Genomic DNA, 21,015 nt, shown 5'->3' with positions numbered 1-21,015 from the left:
TGGCCCAGTCAGTCACTCTGTGGGCTTCACAGTAGGCTGAGGATCTGAACCCAGGCCTCCCAGATACCAGCACTCCAACCGCTACAGAGACGGGCACTTCATTTAGCAGCCCAGATATAAGAATGCAGGAATCCATTGCTGAATTGCTGCCAGTCCATTTTTCACAGCAGGGCTTTTGTTTATTTAGATATTTATACCCTGCATTTCTCCCCCAAACAGCTTTCAACATCATTCTCTTCCTCTCCTCCATTTCATCCTAGTAATAGGTCCAAGGCCAGTAAGGTGGATTAGACACTATTCACTGCACTACGGGGTGACAAGGATCTGGCCTATCAGATGGCGTTTCCTCTTCCCCGACTGCGTTCCCTCCAATTCCCCTAAGCTGTGGAGCAAAAATTCTAGTTCATGAGCTACTGGCCTTAAAGCTACTGCATAAATCAGCTTGCTCTGGGGCCTTCCTCCCTGAGCGAAGACAAAAATGTGTGAGCTGGAGGCTAAAAAACTGTGAGCTAGCTCATGCTAACAGCTTAGAGGGAACACAAGACCTGCTCCATCCCTACTAGGAGATGGGTTGGGGTGGAGGAAATTAATTTGTGGTTTTGGTCTGCTGATATCTGTGAAGGTGTTTTGCTTGGGGGAAGTCTGGTGGGACTTGTATGCTAGCTGCCTTACAAATGGGCTCTTTTCCCGGCTTGAGGGTGTTGTGATGTGTTTATTTTTTTCTTTTTCCTGGCAGAGATTCTGCACTCTCAATAGCTCACCTGTCTCCTCCCCAAGCCAACAGGAAGAACTCTGCATCTTCAGAGTTTGCTTGTATAGCTTTTGGGAGCTCTCATCCACAAGCAGCTCTAGAACAGACTTAATGTCTGAGGCCAGAATTGCCTTCCCACTCCCAACTCCACCCCCCCACCCGAAACTTGATGAAGATGGGCCTTAGCTATCTTCATGCTTTCCAATATGGGAGGCTTACTCCTTTCGGGTGCTTCCGTCTTCAAAGATTGACAGCATTGAATGTGTTGGCTTGGCGTGGGATATTGGGAAGGGATTGGCGGTTTGGCTGGTGTACCATCCACCTAACGCACCAGTCAGCACCTTACCATCCCTGATGGAGGCCGTGACAGGCTGGGCATTGGAACACCCAAGGCTTTTGATCCTGGGTGATTTCAATGTCCATGCCGATGACCCGACCTCCATTCAGGCAACGGACCTAGTGTCATCCATGGCGACACTGGGACTCTCCCAGGTTGTTACAACACCCACTCACCAGGTGGGGCACATGCTAGATCTGATCTTTGCGATGGGGGTTGTAGTGGATCAGGTTGCTGCTGATGCAGTGCCATGGTCAGACCACTATGCCCTAAAGGCCCATGTGGATGTCCCACCTCAAGCCTGTTTAGGCGGCGAGCGTATTTTGGCTTGCCTGCAGAGCCGGATGGACCTAGAGCAGTTCCAAATGGCTCTTTGGAGTTCCTGGCCCCCTGGCAACTCTCTAGATGACTTGGTAGAGTCGTGGCATGACTGACTCTCCAGGGCCATCAACGAGATTGCACCACGGTGCCCTCTGCACCCCTGTTCTAAGCTTGCACTGTGGTATACCTTGGAATTGCAGCTGATGAAACAGGGGCTCAGACGGCTAGAGAGGCAGTGGTGGCGGACTCGAGACAAAGCAACCAGAACATCTTATAGAGAGTGTATCCTCGATCATAGGATCGAGATGGCAGTCATTGTGTCTGTGACATTACGCCTGGCACAATTGTTTAGTGTAATTCGGTCACTTACTGTACTGCCACAAGGCAGGCCAAATTGTAGAGAATTAGATATTGGCTGTGAGGCTTTTGCTAATTTTTTCATAGACAAGATCTTGTTGCTCCGTCACGATCTTCCCGCTACAGTTGAAACAGTATGCGAACTCGAGGCTTCATGCCTGTCTCTCGGATCGGTTTTGGATCGCTTTAAAACACTCAGTTTGGAGGAAAATGACAGAGTACTCTCCACTGTACGCTCAACAGCATGTGATCTGGACCCATGTCCATCCTGGCTGATTAAAGTGTGCCAGGGAGAGCTCCAATATCCTATACAGGATATTGTAAACAGATCTCTCTCGGAAGGGCTTCTTCCAACGTCTCTTAAAGAAGCAGTGGTCTGCCCCCTCTTGAAACAGCCCAACTTAGACACAGCCAAATTGGCACACTATCGACTGGTCTCAAATTTACCCTTTTTGGGGAAAATTATTGAGAGGGCAGTAGCGCTATAGTTACAGAGTTTTCTGGAAGATGCTTCCGTCCTAGATTCCCACCAGTCCGGCTTCCGGCCTGGTCATGGAACGGGGACAGTTCTGGTCACCCTAGTGGATGACCTCCAGCGGCATCTGGATCGAGGTGGCTCGGCGGTACTGATGTTGTTAGACCTATCGGCTGCATTCGATACGGTTGACCATCAATTGCTAGTCCACTGCCTCGCTGACGCAGAGATTCAGGGGCTAGCTTTACAGTGGCTTTCCTCTTTCCTATGTGGTCAGGGACAAAGAGTGTCAATTGGGGGAGAGTCGTACCAGAGACACGCACTTAATTGTGGTGTGCCTCAGGGGGCAGTTGTATCCCAAATGCTGTTTAACATTTACATGCAACCTCTTGCTCAGATTGTCCAGAGGTATGGGCTGGGTTGCCATCAGTACGCTGATGACACCCAGCTCTATCTACTGATGGACAGCCAGCCTGGCGCTATCCCAGAAAACCTAGATTAGGCATTGAAAGCCGTGGCTGGCTTAAACTGAGCCAACTGAAGTCGAATCCGACGAAGACAGAGGTCCTTTGCCTGAGTTGCAGTGGCCTGGGCAGGGAAATCCCCCTACCAGCCTTTGATGGGGCACCACTCTCAATGGCGCCCAAAGTCAGAAGCTTGGGGGTGCTGTCGGAAGCCTCCCTGTCAATGGAGGCCCAAATAGCAGCAAGTGCGAAATCCTCCTTTTTTCATCTGAGGCGGGCAAAACAGTTGGTTCCCTTCCTCGACCGTCGCGACCTGGCGACTGTGATCCATGCAACGGTCACCTCGAGACTGGACTACTGTAATGCCTCTACTTGGGGCTGCCTTTGTCGTGAACCCGGAAACTCCACCTAGTGCAGAATGTGGCTGCTAGGCTGCTATTGGGGCTGTCCAAGTGGGAGCACATACAGCCAGCACTGCAGGAACTGCACTGGCTACCAATAGTGTACCGGATTTGTTACAAAGTGCTAGTTATTACTTTTAAAACCCTGTATGGCCAAGGACCTGTTTACCTTAGGGACCGTCTGTCCCCACACATTCCCCAGAGGGTACTAAGATCTGGATCCCAACATCTTCTAGTGATTCCTGGACTGACGGAGGTGAGATTAGTGACCACCAAGGGTCGGGCCTTTTCAGTGGCAGCCCCGTCCTGGTGGAATCAACTGCCAGAAGAGGTTAGGGCCTTGCGGGACCTTGCCCAGTTCTGCAAGGCCTGTAAGACCGTCCTCTTCTGGCAGGCCTTCAACCTACCGTAGGAGAATTCTGGAATAACTGCCATCCTGGAACTTTGAGGAACATCTAATGTGCAGCACCAAGCTGTACACTGTTTTAATCTATGTATTTTAATTTATATATTTATGTGGTTTTATTGTTTTATGCCTGTGATCTTAGCACGCTATGACTTGATGTAAGCCACCCTGAGCCTGCCTTGGCAGGGAGGGTGGGGCATAAATTGAATAAAAGAAAAATAAAACCCCATAGGATGGGTACTTGTTCATAACCCAATAGTCGCTAGTTGCTTAGGGATGGTCTGTGACTCAATGGTAGAACAGGCAGTCCCAGGTCCAATCCGCACCATCTCCTGCCATCAGATGATGCAAAAGTCATCTCTCCAAAATTCTGGGAGCCTCAGCCAGTAGTCAATCCTGACCTTGTCTAATTCAACAGAAGGCAACTTCGTGCATAGCCAGCAATTGGCTGACTTGGGAAGGATCCTATTGTGCAATCCATAATAATCCCATTTCCCTCAGCTTCCCTTGGAGCAAGGACTTTGCACTATTCAAAGCCCCCCCTCCTCTCCCCCATCTGTTGATTTTGGCTTCAACTCACCCATCCAGCACTGCACACTTGGTACTTTGCTTCTTTTGTCAATTGTATGGCATTCATTCCTAAGGACAGGAAGACCTGATCCCTCACTGTAACCTATCCAGCAGCACCACCAGACCAAATAGAACACAGCACAGCAGAACTGGGGAAGAAATCATTCTTCATCGATGGCTAAAAGGAAGGCCACGCAGGGAGTTCATTCCTCTGGGCTGCTAATTAACCAGCTTTCTCTCTGTCAAGCCAGGCTTTGAGCTGGGACATTCTTTCTTTACTAACAGCTCTGCTGGAGATGGGTGGTGGGGGTGGGGGTTGTTCGGTGACTCAGGCCTGCTAGATCCTTTAGGTCCTTTAGGTTTCTTTAGGTCCCAGCCACTCTATAGAACTTTGGCCTTCAATGTCTATCTCTGACGTTGGCCTTCCAGGTTTGCCTGTGGACATATGAAGTTATTTTATATTGAGCTCCTTGCCTAGTGAGATTACACATGATCACCATCTTCAAGTACTTGAAGGGCTGTCATATAGAGGATGGTGTGGAATTGTTTTCTGTGGCCCCAGATAAGACCAGAACCAATGGATTGAAATTAAATCAAAAGAGTTTCCGGCTCAATATCAGGAAGAACTTCCTGGCCGTTAGAGCGGTTCCTCGGTGGAAGAGGCTTCCTCGGGAGGTGGTGGGTTCTCCTTCCTTGGAGGTTTTTAAACAGAGGCTAGATGGCCATCTGACAGCAATGAGGATCCTCTGAATTTAAGGGAAGGTATTTGTGAGTTTCTTGAATTGTGTAGGGGGCTGGACTAGATGACCCTGGAAGTCTCTTCCAACTCTATGATTCTATGAGGCCCTCCGCAGGGTTGTGAGTCTGCTTTTTGGATAAGCTACTAATGAGCAGGCATAGAGAGCAAGGGTCCTATGCCTACTTCTTCTCTTGTCAGTTTGTGCTGAGAGAAGCAAGAAGGCACATGTGGACACATAAAGCTGCCTTATACTGAATCAGACCCTCAAAGTCAATATTGTCTACTCAGACTGGCAGCGGCTATCCAGCATCTTTCACATTGCCTACTATCTCATTGTTTTAATGATAAATACTGTGGATTGAACCTGGGGCCTTCTGAAGATGAGGCAGATGCTCTACTGCTGAGCCACAGCCCCAGTAAGGCAAGTTAAGCCAGCAGTTCTTCTAATAGCTCTGGCCCTTGGATTTGCCTTGGCTATGGTTCATCTCCTGATGCTTGGGATATTTTTTTCTTCCTCTGACTCTTGGTCTGCTCTTCATAGTTCTGGCCTGGACACCTGTGAGGTCAAATCAATGGTTCCCCTTCTTCCTGTAATGTGCTTGTAGCTCAGTAGGTCGTGTGCTGCAGCACTGTGTTTGAGTGTGGGGGTGGCAACGGTGGGTCCCATTAGCTCTGACACTAAGCATAAAGTAATTTCAACAGCCTTCTTATCCTGATTGACAGCAGCTCTCTAAAGCCAGATAACAGCTTTGTCCCATATCTTCTTGCTGAGATGCTGGGGATTAATCCTGAGCTCTTCTGCATGCAATTTTCCATGTGAGCATGCCTGACATTTGCATCAACCCATTGGTTCCTCTGGCTCCATTTTTCCTGTTCTGAATAAATGGTGCTCTGTCTTTAAAGCTGGAAGTGTAGGCTGAGGTCCAAATGTGGTGCTTCTACAAGCAAAGCTTCCCCACCTTGTGGTGAGACCCACTTACAAAACCAGAGCGTGCACAAATAAGTAAAACGGCACAGTTCCACAACCTACCTTCGCAGGCTTCATGATCTGCTTTTGAGTTGGGTCCCACAGGCTGGGAAATGTTGCTCTGCTTACACATGACACTGTTCTTTGGCAAAGACACTTGACCTAATCCAGTGTGAATCTTGCTCACTGTCAGCTCTCAGACCTGTGTTGGTGCCAACCAGGTCTGAGGCAATCCCTCTTGGTGCTGGCAGTGTCAGTGAGGCTCAGCTTGTGCCCAGCTTGCGGGGAGGGGGATGAGAGGAAGCAATGGAAATTGCTCATATGTGTTGCCTCTGTACCCACCCCACTGCAACCTAGGTGAGCCCCTGCAGCACTGCATGAGGCAGCAAAATCTCTTGAATTGGCCCTAGACTTGGGTCCTTCAGAATTTGTTTCCACTAAACCCTCCCCCTTTCTTCTGGAAGTCCTTGTTGTAGGAAAGATAGACCTTGCATTTCCACTTGGAGTGTAGCACCCACTAAACATGTCCAACATGACACTGGGGCTTGAGGAGATTGCTTCTAGTTTAATTTTGGGCCAGCGTGCCAGACATTATGGTTTTGCTTCAAACACCACAGTAAAGCCAAGATCACACACTGCCACCCCTCAGGCCCACCTGAGAACATCCAGGCTGACCTTCTGAGAAGGTATCCTTCTAGTGCAGTACTAGAATAATAATGGAAGGAGAGAATAGAGACTCTAGGACAGGGGTGGCCAACGGTAGCTCTCCAGATGTTCTTTGCCTACAACTCCCATCAGCCCCAGCCAGCATGGTCAATGGCTGGGGCTGATGGGAGTTGTAGGCAAAAAACATCTGGAGAGCTACTGTTGGCCACCCCTGCTCTAGGATATGCCTAATTACCAGCCTAGCAACACCTGTAAGCTCTGCCACACGGGGAAGAGGCTGAGAAATAAATTGTACAAAATGAACAAAAAAAAAAAGTCTTTATAAAAAGATTTATTATAAAAGAGAATTTTTTTAAAAAAGGAAAAGGGTGGCTGGATTCCAAAACGGGGTGAAAAAAGGGCAAAAAACCAACACTGTGGAAGGCACACCACAACAGCAGCACAGAGAAGTTCAAATGAGAAGAAATCCCATTCGACTAGCTAGACACACATTACCTAAGCTGTAGCAGGTTCCTTAGAGCATGTATAGAGTTGCTTGCAGTAACAAGAGGCTGAAGGGTGCTGGCAATCTTATTTTCCTGTCATGTGGCAAGCTGCCCACGGAAGAGGAATAGGAAAGGAATTTTTTTGAGCAGGTCCTTATCATCCTCCAGAGGCACAGGAGCTGATGCCCCCAGGCCCTATAATTCAGTAGTATGGAAGGCTGCGGCCCATGTGGGAGAAGCCCGGACTGACCTAATCTACAAAACAGCAGAATCACATGCCTAAGTCCTGAAGGAGAATGGATTTATTACTAAGACTTGTCAGGAGCAGAGCACTGCTTAAAAAAAAAAAAGAAACCCCCAAGAAGGAAGCTCAGGATCCTTACAGCAAGTCAGGCATTTCCCCCTTCCTACTGTAACCAGACTGACAAACCACCTTGGTTCATCTCTTGCCTTTAAAATGGGATAGCTCCTTGCTTATGGTCTGGGACGGGGGTGACCAAACTGCGGCTTGGGAGTTACATGTGGCTCTTTCACGCATATTGTGTGGCTCTCGAAGCCCCCACTGCCCTGCTGGCCAGCTTGGAGAAGGCATTTGTCTCTTTAAATCACTTCTCCAACCAAGCCAGTCAGCAGCTTGGGGAATGCATATAAAGTTAAGTTGCTTTCTTTCCACCTCTCCCTCCCATATATCTGCCTCCTTTCCTTTCCTTTCCTTCCTGTTGATCTCAAACATCTGATGTTCGTATCTGGTGGCTCTCAAACATCTGACATTTATTCTCTGTGGCTCTTGTTAAGCAAGAGGTCTGGGGCTTCTCATGTTGAGGTTGAGGTATTGGCTACAGCACGAATGGTGGAGTTCAGATCCATACTTGACTTTATGTGTGTGGGGTGACTTAGGGCCAGTCACTTTCAGTCTACCTACCTCACAGGGTTAGTGTGAGAGTTAATAAAGCATTGTGTGAGTCACCTTAGTGTGGCATAAAAATGTAAACAGACAGAATTGTTCATTGTAGGAACAAGCAAGGACACTTATTGTAGGCTGGCCCTGTGGTTGCTTGAATAAGTGAAAAGATAACACTGAAGTGACAAAGTGTGACATAACTAGTCTTTGCAGTTTTTCATCCTTGACTCTATTGAGTGGGGTGGTGGTGGAGGTCTTCATACTGGAGTTTACTAGAATAGGTGTTGCAAGTAGGGATTAACTTGGTAGCTGCAGAAGCTATAAAGACTGTTGGGAGATCTAACCCTCTTCCTTTGATCTTTTTTTCTGGCCTATCATGACAAACACGAGCCATTCAGTTTTAGAAGGTTGAGTTTGCAAACTGGCTGATATGCCTATAATCTATAGAACGCAGGCATCTCAGAGATAATACAGGATGGGGCAGAGATGCCAGGAAACGCACGAGTTTATAAATCCTTTATTCCTGCAATTTGGTTGGGAATTTGAATTTCTGGATGAAGTTAATCTATGCAATAGGGATCTCCTTAATGAGGGGCCATCATCCCATTCTGAAGAGTGAGAATAGTTCATTATTCAAAGACAGCTCCCTAGAACTTCTTGCAATGTCAGAACAAAAGAAATGACAGCTGTTAGCCTGATGCCTACAGGAAGTTTTTAGGAAGGCCGGAGAGACAGGGGCCTTCCCCTTCTCTTTATCCTCTCTCTGCATTTGGAGGTTCTGTTAGTTATCGTGCAATTTGAGTACTCATACTCCAAGAATACCCTGTGCCCCAACCACTGATGCAGAAGAGGCTGATGTAGACCAGTTCTATGAAGATCTACAACACCTTCTAGAATTAACACCAAAAAAAGATGTCCTCCTCATCATAGGGGACTGGAATGCCAAAGTAGGAAGTTAAAAGGTAACCGGAACAACTGACAAGTTTGGCCTTGGAGAACAAAATGAAGAAGTAGCAGTAATGAATGGATTTATACCCTGCCCTTCACTCAGAGTCTCAGAGCAGTTTACAATCTCCTTTCCCTTCCCACCCCCCTCCACAACAGGCACCCTGTTAAGAAGATGATGATATTGGATTTATACCCCGCCCTCCACTCCGAAGAGTCTCAGAGCGGCTCACAATCTCCTTTACCTTCCTCCCCCACAACAGACACCCTGAGAGGGGTCTCACAGCAGCTGCCCTTTCAAGGACAACTCCTACGAGAGCTATGGCTGACCCAAGCCCATGCCAGCAGGTGCAAGTGGAGGAGTGGGGAATCAAACCCGGTTCTCCCAGATAAGAGTCCGCACACTTAACCACTACACCAAACTGGCTCCTAGCCCCACCCTGTGAGGTGGTGGGGCTAGGAGAGCTCTGAGAGGACTACTCTTGAGAGAACAGCTCTGAGAAAATTGTGACTGACCCAAGGTCACCCAGCTGGCTGCACGTGAAGGCTTGGGGACCTGGTTCTCCAGATTAGAGTCCACCGCTCTTAACCACTACACCAAAAGCAACTTCTAAAAAAAATCTCTACAGCCTATCAGATCTCAATAGCCAACCAGAAACCTTGCTACCCATTTTCTAAAAATATTTTGCGGCGACCAGGAAAGGTGTCAGTGGGTGTCATGGCCCCCTGCTCTAGAGACATGGCATTTAAAAGGAACATGACATTTTGCCAGGCTTTCAGCTGAGAAAGTGAACATCACTTGTTATTGACCTCCCCCCTTCCATTCCACCTCAGCGCTGTAGGACCTGCTGGACCTGGACAACAGGCCATGCCTGTGAGGCAGAATTTGTCATTTTTAGCTTCCAACGTTTAGTCTGAAATTTTAGATTTTATGTATTTTTAATTTGATTTTAACTGATTGCCTTCTTCTATGATGTAACCCAACCTGAGCCTGTTCTATGGCAGGGTAGGCTATAAGTTGAATGAAATAAATAAAATTAAAGGAGCAGGGAAGTAGAAACCCTGGACCTTTCAGTCATTCATTCATTGATATATTAAAAAAACACACCCATATTTCTGTTCTGAGCTTGATGAAACACAACCTTTGTTATGATTTGCAGTAAAAGGACCCAATCAACCTCCAGAATGAGAAACGGCAGAAATCTCCCAATTTGATTTCTAGCAACAATGGAGAAGCTTTTGTAGGTAACTAGGGTCATCTAATGATAATGTTAGCAAAGTGTAAAGGGCAGGTTTAATTGCAGAGGGAAGTGCCAGCTAGTCATGAGCAAGGATCATGTGTTTGGAGAGGTATCCAATTGATGCTTAAGTACAACGTGAGGTTAGATCAGACTTATTTTGGCAGTTGAATGAAAGATAACATTCCCCCCATGAAAGGTACCGCTTTATCCTGTGTTCATAAGGCAGAACAAGGAGGCTTGTCTGAACAGCAGCATTCTAGTTCTGGAATGTAGCAATGGTAAATACAGGATAGTCTGAATTAAATACAAAGCAGCAAGTTAACTCTTTGCAGGAATACAACTGCCCCCAAATACAGCCTCTTCAGAATATTTCAGATTTGAATGTATTAATCTCCTCAGAAGACTCCACAGGCCTGTAGCTTCATGGGGCCCCCTGCGGTCCTGGCCCCACCAATTTACCAACTATGCCGTTTCCAGCCCCACCAATCTCAGTCCCCCGTCGCCCCTGTGTCCCCCCTATCCTCTGGGGCTGCAAGCTAAGCCAGTGCTGCTTGAGTGCCCAGAGTGTTGCATTCCTTGGTTTGGCACTGCTCATCCCGGGGGTTGTGTGTGTGGCCAGCACGATCCTTGGCCTCTGGACCTAAAGACCTCCTAACTTGGGAGCTGCCCCAGTGGGGCACTGCCAGGTTTCAGGTCTGTATAATCCCCTCAGGAGGCTGAGCCAGCACTGGGGGTCGCCCCATTACTGCCTGCCTCCTGCCAGCCCCTACTTGGAATGGGGCAGCAGCAGCCACTGGAGGTGGTGGTGGCAGCGCTTCCAGAGAGGCAGACCGGGCCAACAGTGCTGCCTGGGTGGCAGAAGGCAGCAGCTGGAGGGCCAGGCTGGGAGGGGCGCTTTTTTGCCCCCCTTCATCAGCAGAGCTGAATTCCACACAGGTGGGGCCATATGTGCTTCCTGCCTCCTCCAGGCGTGGCGCCACAGTCAGAAGGAGCTGGCCTGGAAAGTGCCCAGGAGGTTCCACTGGCCCGATAGTGTGTGTGGCCCTGGCAGTGGAGGAGGGGGGAGCCCAGGAGCGCCTCCTCGCCTCTTCCTCTTCCAGGCTGCCCCAGAGACTTCCCACCACTTTCCCCAGATGGCCACTCATGTGGGTGGGGGGCTGTGGGAGCCACGGGGTGGTGGTAGGGGGTGCTTCCACAGGGCAGGTCTCACAGGATCCCCCTCTCTGGCCTTTTGCCATTGAAAAATTAGAAAAGCACCCACCTATCCCTACAACCTCCTAACAAGAGGCACTGTTATCGACTCCAGATAATTTGCTGTGGGGAGGGGGCCCGGGCCCCTCAACAAAAATTGTGTCTCTGTGCCCCATGAAATCCTGAGAGTCCACCTAACTTCTGCTAACAGCTGGCAGGGACTGTATTTAAACAAACTTATCACTTTAGAAAGAACACTGCAGCAACAGTCAGTTGTTCAGCAGAGGACAATCTGACCCCTGTTCTCAGCCAGGGGACTGAGGGCATCCAGGATGCTGTGCCAGATTAGTCTAGTCCCAGCTGGAGGTGCAGGGCTTTTTTTTTTTAGCAGGAACAAACACATCAGGGGGTGTGGTCTAATATGCAAATGAGTTCCTGCTGGCCTTTTTCTACAAAAAAGCCCTGTGTGAAAGAATGGTGATGTCAGGGGTGTGGCCTGATATGCAAACAAGTTCCTGCTGGGCTTTTTCTACAAAAAAAGCCCTGTGGTGGTGAATGTATGTGCACCTCGACACCGTCCAGTGGACAAACCTGGGGGGGGGGCAGGAAGACACAGACCATGTCTTCGGTCACTGCGCTTGAATTTGAAACAGCTTTGAAGAGCCATTGTCAGTTTGGACAATGGTGTAGGGGGAAGTCCTTGTGCCCTGGTGCTGTGTCCCCATCTGGATTTCCCTCCTCCTTCGTTCCTTTCTTCCTGCATTTTGTTCATTAGACCCTGATCCAATTGCCATTGCTTGTTGCCGAGTCCCACTAAAAAGCAAGGGAGGCTTGTCTGCTTTTCTTTTGTAGTGTGTTTGTAATGGAAGAGTGGTTGGTTGGCCTACTGAACGCAAGAAGGCTTATCGTTAATAACAATTTAAAGTTGTTCTACTGGTTTCAAGAACATTTATCATGACTAAGAGCCAAAGAATATAGTTATCATTAAGCGTCGTCAAGTTGCTGCCAGCTTATGGTGACCCCATAGGGCAGGAGTGTCAAACATGTGACCCAGGGGCCGCATCAGGCTCCCGGAGGGGTCCTATCAGACCCGCAAGACAATCAAAAGTAGGTTTGCAACTTACAGTTACACCCCTGAACAACATACTCTAGATTGTTACAACACAGACATTATCTCCAGTTTTTGATGCAATAATTCAGAACAAGAGGTATCGATTATCATGGGCTGTTAAATAAATAAAATATTGCAAGAGTGCTAATGTTTTAAGCATGTTTTAAGTTGTTTTTAAAAAATCTTTCATTGTGTTTATGTCTGCTTTCTGGCATTATATTTCATGACACAAATAGCCCGGCTCGACAAGGTCTCATTTATGTCAGATCTGGCCCTCATAACAAATGAGTTCAACACCCTTGCAGGGTGTTCAAGGCCAGATGCTCAGAGGTGGGGCAGTGAAAGAGCGGCAGTGAGAGTGAGAACGGCAGCATGAGAGAGAGGGGAACAGTGAAAGAGCAGCAGATAGAAGAATTGCAGATTTATACCCCACCCTTCTCTCTGAATCAGAGACTCAGAGCAGCTTACAATCTCCTTTACCTTCCTCCCCCACAACAGACACCCTGTGAGGTGGGTGGGGCTGAGAGGGCTCTCACAGCAGCTGCCCTTTCAAGGACAAGTCCTGCAATTGCTATGGCTTGCCAAGGCCATTCCAGCAGGTGCAAGTGGAGGAGTGGAGAATCAAACCCGGTTCTCCCACATGAGTCCACGCACTTAACCACTACACCAAACTGGCAGCACAAGAGAGGGGGCAGCATGAGAAAGAGGGGGACAGTGAAAGAGCAGCAGCAATAATAATAATAATAATAATTTATTTATATCCCGCCCTCCCCGCCGAAGCAGGCTCAGGGCGGCTAACAATACAATCAGTCTGTACAATGAGTTATACAACAAATTTTAAAATCAACATTCAACTTAAAACATTCCAATTTAAAATTAACATTTCTGGTGCTATTCTATTAGATGCAAGTATGTATGATGGCAGAATCACTTAAGACGAGTCCATCAGTCATTCAGTCAGCTAAAGGCTATCCTAAAGAGGAAGGCCCTGCGGAGCAAGAGAGAACAGCAGCATGAGAGAGAGGGGACAGTGAAAGAGCAGCAGCCAGAGAGAGAGAGAGAGAACTGCAGCGTGCAAAAGAGTGGCTTACAATCGCTTTCCCTTCTTCATCCCACAACAGGCAGTGAGAGTTCTGGGAGAATTGTGAGTAATCCAAGTTCATCCAGCTGGCTGCATGTGGCGGAGTGGGGAACCAAATCTGGTTCTCCATATTAGAGTTCACCACCCTTAACCGGTTTGGTATAGTGGTTAAGTGTGTGGACTCTTATCTGGGAGAACTGGCTTTGATTCCCCAGTTCTCCACTTGCAGCTGCTGGAATGACCTTGGGTCAGCCATAGCTCTCATAGTTGTCCTTGAAATATCGTTAGCCGCCCTGAGCCCGCCTTGGCGGGGAGGATGGGATATAAATAAAATTTTATTATTATTATTATTGAAAGGGCAGCTGCTGTGAGAGCCCTCTCAGCCCCACCCACCTCACAGGGTGTCTGTTGTGGGGGGAGAAGATAAGGGAGGTTGTAAGCCACTCTGAGACTCTGGTTCTGAGAGAAGGGGGAAAAAGGAAAGGTTCCCTGTGCAAGCACCAGTCATTTTCGACTCTGGGGTGATGTTGCTTTCACAACATTTTCACGGCAGACTTTTATGGGGTGGTTTGCCATTGCCTTCCTCAGTCATCTACACTTTTCCCCCAGCAAGCTGGGCACTCATTTTACTGACCTCGGAAGGATGGAAGGCTGAGTCAACCTCGAGCCGGCTACCTGAAAACCCAGCTTGTGCCGGGGATCAAACTCAGGTTGTGAGCAGAGCTTAGGACTGCAGCTTTAACACTTTGCGCCACGGGGCTCTTTCAGAGAGAAGGGCGGGATATAAACCAGTCTTTTTTTTCTTCTTCTACACCAAACTGGCTCTCAGATGGGTTTCTTCATTTGGTTTATTTTTTAAAAAACTTACAGGAGACAAACCCTTTTGCTGTTGTCTGCAGTGACTAGAAACTTGGTGTGGGGGTTTCTGCTCTGCTCAGAAGGCCCATAAGAATTATAGATTCTCAAACTATTCTTTTAAGAATAAAAGTTTGACGAGACTGTAATGTCAACATCTGAAACAGTCACCCGTTGTTGGTTTGCATACAACTTTCTTTGCCCTTTGCTTGTATATGGCTCTGTGACTTTGTTTCTACTTTCCCTTTCAAGGGAATTTCCACACCTGTGACCTACTTCTCTCAAAGTGGTGCTTCAAATCTCTTTTAATTAACGTGCAAGCTTATTGCTACTTTTAAAAATTAATTTGGGTGCACATTTCATTTTTACTCCTCAGAATGTTTGCTGTCAAGGCATGGGGAAAAATTCTGTCCTTGGAGATGTCCATTTTTTTGTTTCTGCATCAGTTGCTGATCTGGGCAAGCTTTCTACTTAGAAAAAGGCACATCAAGTACAATGCTGTGTTATTCTTTAACATGCCCCAGGACTGTGTGATTCTACCTACCCATCTGAAATTATGACCTGAGCAATAACTTACGGCAAGATGCAAAGGGTACACTTCTGCTGTGTGCATGCATCCAGTGTCACTGATGGCTCTAGTACAGGGGTCCACAGTAACTAAGGAACATGGTAGGTCCTAAAATGGCTGCAGCTGCTATATCATTTTAATACGGGCAACCAAGAACAAGCACCACCTTATAGCAGCCCACCACTTTCTGCAAAGCGTGGCAGGCACAATTGGGAACCCTACTGCATTTATACCCAGTGCAGTGATGGCACAGAATAAAAGCTGACTGGGAGGAAACTTAAGTAAACAGTAACTCATGCAGAGATGCCCCTCTGGGCTTTCTTGCATGAATGCTTCAGTCAAAATTAATGAAGAGAGATACTGGACGACTGAAGCTTGAAAGGAGGAAAATTCAGAGCAGCCACTCATGCAGAGACATAGCAGGGTCTGATGAGGGGTGGGTACCTTGGAGTCATCAGAAGCTGAACAATGCTCAGTCGTCATTTTCTCAGGGCACTGCAGATGACATCTGCAAACAGTGGTGGTTATGCAAACCTGTCCCACAGCTCACGTTGGTGGTTACAGGAAAGTAATTCCTCGAGGAAGGATGCAGGAGAAATGAGATGGCAGAAGACCACACCACTTTAGGAAAGGATCACATGCTGCAATACTCCCCAGAAACATAACCGGTCAAGCAAACTAAGAGCGAGGATGCAGGCCCATTCTTCTGCAGTGTTCACTTTCTGTTTGCATAAATATAGTTCTAGATGAGTCACAGCAAAAATAAAGAGGAGCTTTGGGGACAGCTTGAACACTTTTATTCTATCATCAGCAGAACTAGGGTTGCCAAGTCCCAGTGGGGGAAAGGGATCCCCTAGTTTGAAGGCGCTCCCCCTTCAGGGTTAGCAGAAAGCCGGGGGGGGGGGGAGGAGGAGCAGGGAGGGAAATGTCTGCTGGGCGCTCCATTATTCCTTATGGAGACCAGTCCTCAGAGGGTATTATGGAGAATTGATCTGTGGGTATCGAGGGGGTTGTTTTTTGAGGTAGAGGCACCAAATTCTCAGCATAACATCTGCAGCCTCTCCTCAACCCCCCTCCCCCAAGTTTCAAAAAGATTGAAACAGGGGGCCCAACTCTATGAGCCTTGAAAGAAGGTGCCCCCATCTTCCATTATTTCCAGTGGAGGGAAGGCATTTAAAGGGAGTGTGGCCCCTTTAAATGTGATGGCCAGAACTCACTTCAGAGTTCAATTGTGCTTGTCACAACCTTGCTCCTGACCCCCCCCCCCCCCAAAGTCCCCAGACAGAAGATATTGGATTTATATCCCGCCCTCCACTCCAAAGAGTCTCAAGAGGGGCTCACAATCTCCTTTACCTCCCCCCCCCCCCACAACAGACACCCTGTGAGGTGGGTGGGGCTGGAGAGGGCTCTGACAGCAGCTGCCCTTTCAAGGACAACCTCTGCCAGAGCTATGGCTCACCCAAGGCCATGCTAGTAGGTGCAAGTGGAGGAGTGGGGAATCAGACCCGGTTCTCCCAGATAAGAGTCTGCACACTTAACCACTACACCAAAGTGGCTCTCCTGAGTTGGACCTGGCAGCCCTAATAGCAGAGCCTGCTTCACTAGGCAAGACGTTTATAGATTAGGCTACCAAGATGGGGGGGGAAGGGAGAGAAGTATGGTCATCATGGAAAGAATGATATAATTGTGCTCTTCCTGCCTGTGATGCACCTTATTTTGTTCTATTGTTTTTGGTTTGCTAAATTTATTACGTTGTTTTAAATTTAAATTGTAGGTTTTTACAGTTGGTTCAGTTCATGTTGTGATCCGCCCTGAGACCCTTATGGGAAAGGGCGGATACAAGCCTACTGAGTAAATAAATAAATGCAATGAAAATACAGAACCCAAAATACAGCAGCCAGAGGTGATAATGCAAGGTTATTACTCTACTCCCTGGAAGTGCTGTTTCTTCCTGGTTTTGGTGCTCTTCGGGAACAATTCCCTTTGTTTTGCGAATCTAATTAACGTCTGGGGAATCCCAAACCAAGATCTTGAAAAATGACGTTAAACTTATTAATTAGGGTTTTGGGGGGGCGGAGGAGGGAGGAAAAGCAGCGTTTAAAAAATGAATTATAATAAATGCTCGGTAATAAAGAGAACTCGCGTACAGCACACTATCATTGACTATTCCCAAACCGTACAAATCATTTTTCCAACGACTCCGACAGTTTTGAAATCTCGTAAGAAAATACATCATTCCCCTACTCTCGAGTTTCCATTCGGTATGGATTTAAAGACAACACGCAGTAACTTTCGTCTGGAGCAGCCCGCTTCCTCTGCAGCCTCCGGGCCTGCGCTCCAACCCCGCGCCCGATCCAAAGGAGTTGCCGGCTGCTCGCCATTGGCCGGAGGGCTGGAGCACGTGCCCTGGGGCGGAGCGAATGAGGGTGGGAAGGCAGGCTGTCGGGCTCCTCGCCTGAGTCATTCGCTGACTCCCGCAGAGGAAACAAAAACCCGACGGGGCTGGAAGAGCAGGCAGAGCCGGACCAGACGGGACGGGAGCGTCATGAGGGACTCCAGCAGCGCCTCCTCGCCGCTCCGGCGGAGCTCCTTCCTCGCCCTCCTTCTCCTGGCCGCGGCGACTGGGGCGAGAGGTCAGTGGGCGAGAGACCCCCCCCCACCCCGGGCTCGCTGCAGGGAGCCTCTCCGGAGGGCGTTTGCCCTGCCCGCGGGTGGAGTGATGGGGATCGACGGGGTCACTTTGGCGGCACCAGCTGGTTGGCCGTCTGGGAAGCGTGGCTGCTCTGTGGGGGAGGCGATGGGGTGTCGTGGGCGGGCGACCTGTTGCAATGCAGGATTTTACAAGGCTTTTTTAAAAAGTCAGGGGCGCCCCTTTCCCATCCACTGCAGGGCCTGCCACTTCTCAGAAGCTTTCTGGAGCAGGGGCCAAAACTGGAGGCTCTGAATGTGGCCAAATTGAGACAGCCAGCCCCTAAAACTTTGGAGTGAAGGGACTGCACCTTGCGTGCCGGGGGGGGGGGGGTGTTCCTTCCACTCCCTCTCTCCCACCCTGGCACTTGGCAGCCAGCAGCTCTATCCACCCGCCCTTTCCCAGCCCATTCCACATGGCTTCCTCTGCCTCCCTCTTCTCTACCTGTTGCTTTTTCTGCCACAGTGAACTGTGCCCTGCTCAGCTCTCCGGGCTCTGGCTGCCACTGGTGACGGCTCAGCCGCGGCAAAAAGAAAATGAAAAAAAGCAGACTGCATGCTGGAGGTCCCCTGGAAGTGGGGGGGGGACACCCTGCCTGGATGTCAGGGGGCAGTGCCCCCATGGGCCCCCCTGTGGCTACAGGCCTGTGTTGCACTAGGGACTGGGGGTGCCCCGCTTCTGATCCCCACTCAGCCTGGATGTTTGCCGGGGCCCAAGCACTCCTTTTCAGCCTCACCTCCTTCACAGGGTTGTGATGAAGATAAGCCTCAAAAGGGGGACGCTTCCTTTGAAGGGAAGGGCGAAAGAAATGTTGTGGTTTTTAAAATTGATGTTGATACTGCTCTGGCTCAAATTCCGGCCTGTGAGTTTGATTTCTACTCTCTGATGGTCGTGTAGTGACTATGGAAATGGTGGCCAAATGTTTTTTATCCGGCCAAAGGAGAAACTGCATAAATAAGTGTCCGTGATTTATTACCAGTAATCTCTTTTGCCTGTTTGTGATGCTGTTGAATGCCATTAAAGGTTGTCGCTGTTGTTGATTTCAGGGTTTCTGTGCAGTTCTGTTGGGATGTTGAACGTGTAAAAAGTAGATTTAATATAGTGGTTAATTTCGAAAGTAAGAGATGCACAGCCTCAGTCCTACTAAGAAGACTGAGGAACTACACTCTGCACATGTTCAGATGAAAACCTGTTGCTGTTTTACATTTTTAGGACTGAACTCTTTCCTACAGAAGTGGTTTTTTAGGGTTGCCAATCCCCAGTTGGGGGCAGGGGATCCCCTGGTTTGGAGGCCCTCCCCCCTGCTTCAGGGTTATTAGAAAGTGGGGGAGGGATTGAATGTCCCCATTATACCCTGTGGAGGATGGTTCCCATAGGGTATAATGGAGAATTGATCCGTGGGTATCTGGAGCTCTGCCCCCCTCCGTTTTTTTAGGTAGAAGCACCAAATGTTTGGCATAGCATCTTATGCCTCTTCTCAACTCCCCCCCCCCCCCATTTCAAAGCGATTGGACCAGGGGATCCAATTCTATAAGTCCCCAAAGAAGGTACCCCCATCCTCCATTATTTCCAATGAAAGAAAGGCATTTAAAAGGAGCATGGTCCCTTTAAATGTGAACGCCCTTTAGAGTTCTGTTGTGCTTGTCACAACCTTGCTCCTGGCTCCACCCCCAAAGTCTCTAGCCTTAAATATTTCTTGAGTTGGATCTAGCAACTGTATTTTCAGGCCCAGCCATGAGTTGTATTAAAGTCTTAAAATTATTCTCAGTCTGGATATCCTTTCTGTTTTCCTGGGATTTCTGATTGTGGAGGTAAAGATTTCTGAAACACGAAAGGCCATCCAGATTTGGCTTGAACAGGAAGGAAGAAGATGCATTTTCCTCCCAAGGAAACATTCTTGTTTTTGTTTAGAGTCCCATAGAATAACCTTACAAATAAATTCACAGAGGTTGCTAGCCAATGTGAAATTATGCTGCCTGCTGTCCCCATTTCCATCTGCCTTTGTTTTGTAATTTTTTGCACAGTGATCAGATGCAGTTAGAAATGATTTTTTTTAAGGCGCCTCTGTCTGGTAACCTAGAAGTGCTTCTAATCGGTTTAGTTACACTAAGTCAGGCACAATGTGGTAGAACGGAAGCTTCTTGGAAACCAAATGGGGAATTTCCAAGTAATTGCAGTGATGATTTGGAAGTAATGTCTTTCCTTATGCTATTCATAGATGTCAGAATGGCAAATGAGGACATGGGTGTGTATGCACCTTTCAAACCCACATTAATGCTGGTATTCCTGCAGTCCTGAAAGATGGTGTCTTAGCTCAGGGTCCTTAGTTTGGGATTAGGGGTGCCTGCTTTGCATACCAAAAGTCCCAGGTTCAGTCCCCAGCATCTCCAACTCAATGGAGTAGTAGGTGATGTGAAAGACTTCACCCAAGACCTGGGAAGGCTACTGACTGCAGTCAGAGAAGACAGTGCTGACCTAGAGAGACCAATCATCCCACTTAGTGTAAGGTAGCTTCATGTGTATTTGTGTGCTTCACTGATAAACCACCTTTCTCACTGAAGGTGGGTATTTGAAAAATTAAGTAGACATTATATGACACATTGTGGTAGGACTAGGAATGCAGCATTTTTGTTGGTGGGACAGGCTGTCTAAGACATGGCATACAAATCAGGGCTTTTTTTTGTAGTAGGAACTCCTTTGCATATTAGGCCACACCCGTCTTATGTAGCCAATGCTCCAGGAGCTTACAGGGCTCTTATTACAGGGCCTACTAGAAGCTCTTGGAGGACTGGCTACAGCAGGGGTGTGTGGCCTAATATATAAAGGAGTTCCTGTTGCAAAAAAGCCCTGCATACAATTATGCAGGAAGTGAATTGCAAAGGTAGAATAAATGCAATAAAAGTAAGGTGATGTACAAGACAACATGTCCAGCCAAGTATTTTGAAGAGTGAGTCCAGAGAAGAAACTGACATAGACTCCTGTAGCAGCTGGTTAGAGCCCCAGGCCAGGCAGACTAATCATTTCTGCTTGAATTCTCTTGACCCTCTTGGCAGAGTCAGCCCTAGTGAGACCTTTTAACTGGGAAAGAGGAACTGGGTGTGAGAAGGAAAGAGGGGTCAGGTAGTCAGAAGAATTTACAGGTTGCTTCTCAACCTGCTGCCAGTGGGCACGATGGTGCCTGCCAGCACATCCCCTGTGCCCCCCCCGTGTGTTTCAGAGAGGTGGGCGGGGCCAGTGTGAATGCAGGACAAGCAGTTGGCTGCCTTTATGCAACTAAAGGGGTCCGTTCCCCTCTCCCCTTAGTGGGCTTCTGTATGTGCATTATTATTTGTATGTGTGTTGTGCTCCATCTCCCTGCCTCTAGTGTGCAAATGTGCAGGCACATTCTGGGCTTTGCCTCCCGCAACATCCATAGTATGATTGTGCCTACCACTGTTTCAAAACGCCAAAGGTGTCCTCGGGTTAAAAGAGGTTGGGGGCTCCTGGTTTAGAGA

At 48.3% G+C, this 21,015-nt stretch overlaps 1 protein-coding gene across 1 annotated transcript in view; it reads left to right on the top strand.

Annotated features, from left to right (window-relative positions):
- Nucleotides 1-21,015, top strand: part of MFGE8 (milk fat globule EGF and factor V/VIII domain containing) — a 58,146-nt gene that overhangs the window by 6,797 nt on the left and 30,334 nt on the right. The window contains exon 3 of the mRNA XM_060260376.1: nt 17,313-17,465. Coding sequence (XP_060116359.1) covers nt 17,313-17,465 — 153 coding nt within the window. The remainder of the gene's footprint in view (nt 1-17,312; nt 17,466-21,015) is intronic.

This window comes from Heteronotia binoei, chromosome 19, assembly GCF_032191835.1.
Source record: "Heteronotia binoei isolate CCM8104 ecotype False Entrance Well chromosome 19, APGP_CSIRO_Hbin_v1, whole genome shotgun sequence".
NCBI lineage: Eukaryota > Metazoa > Chordata > Lepidosauria > Squamata > Gekkonidae > Heteronotia > Heteronotia binoei.
The sequence above is the reverse complement of the archived record's forward strand: the minus strand, read 5'-3'. Positions and strand labels throughout refer to the sequence as shown.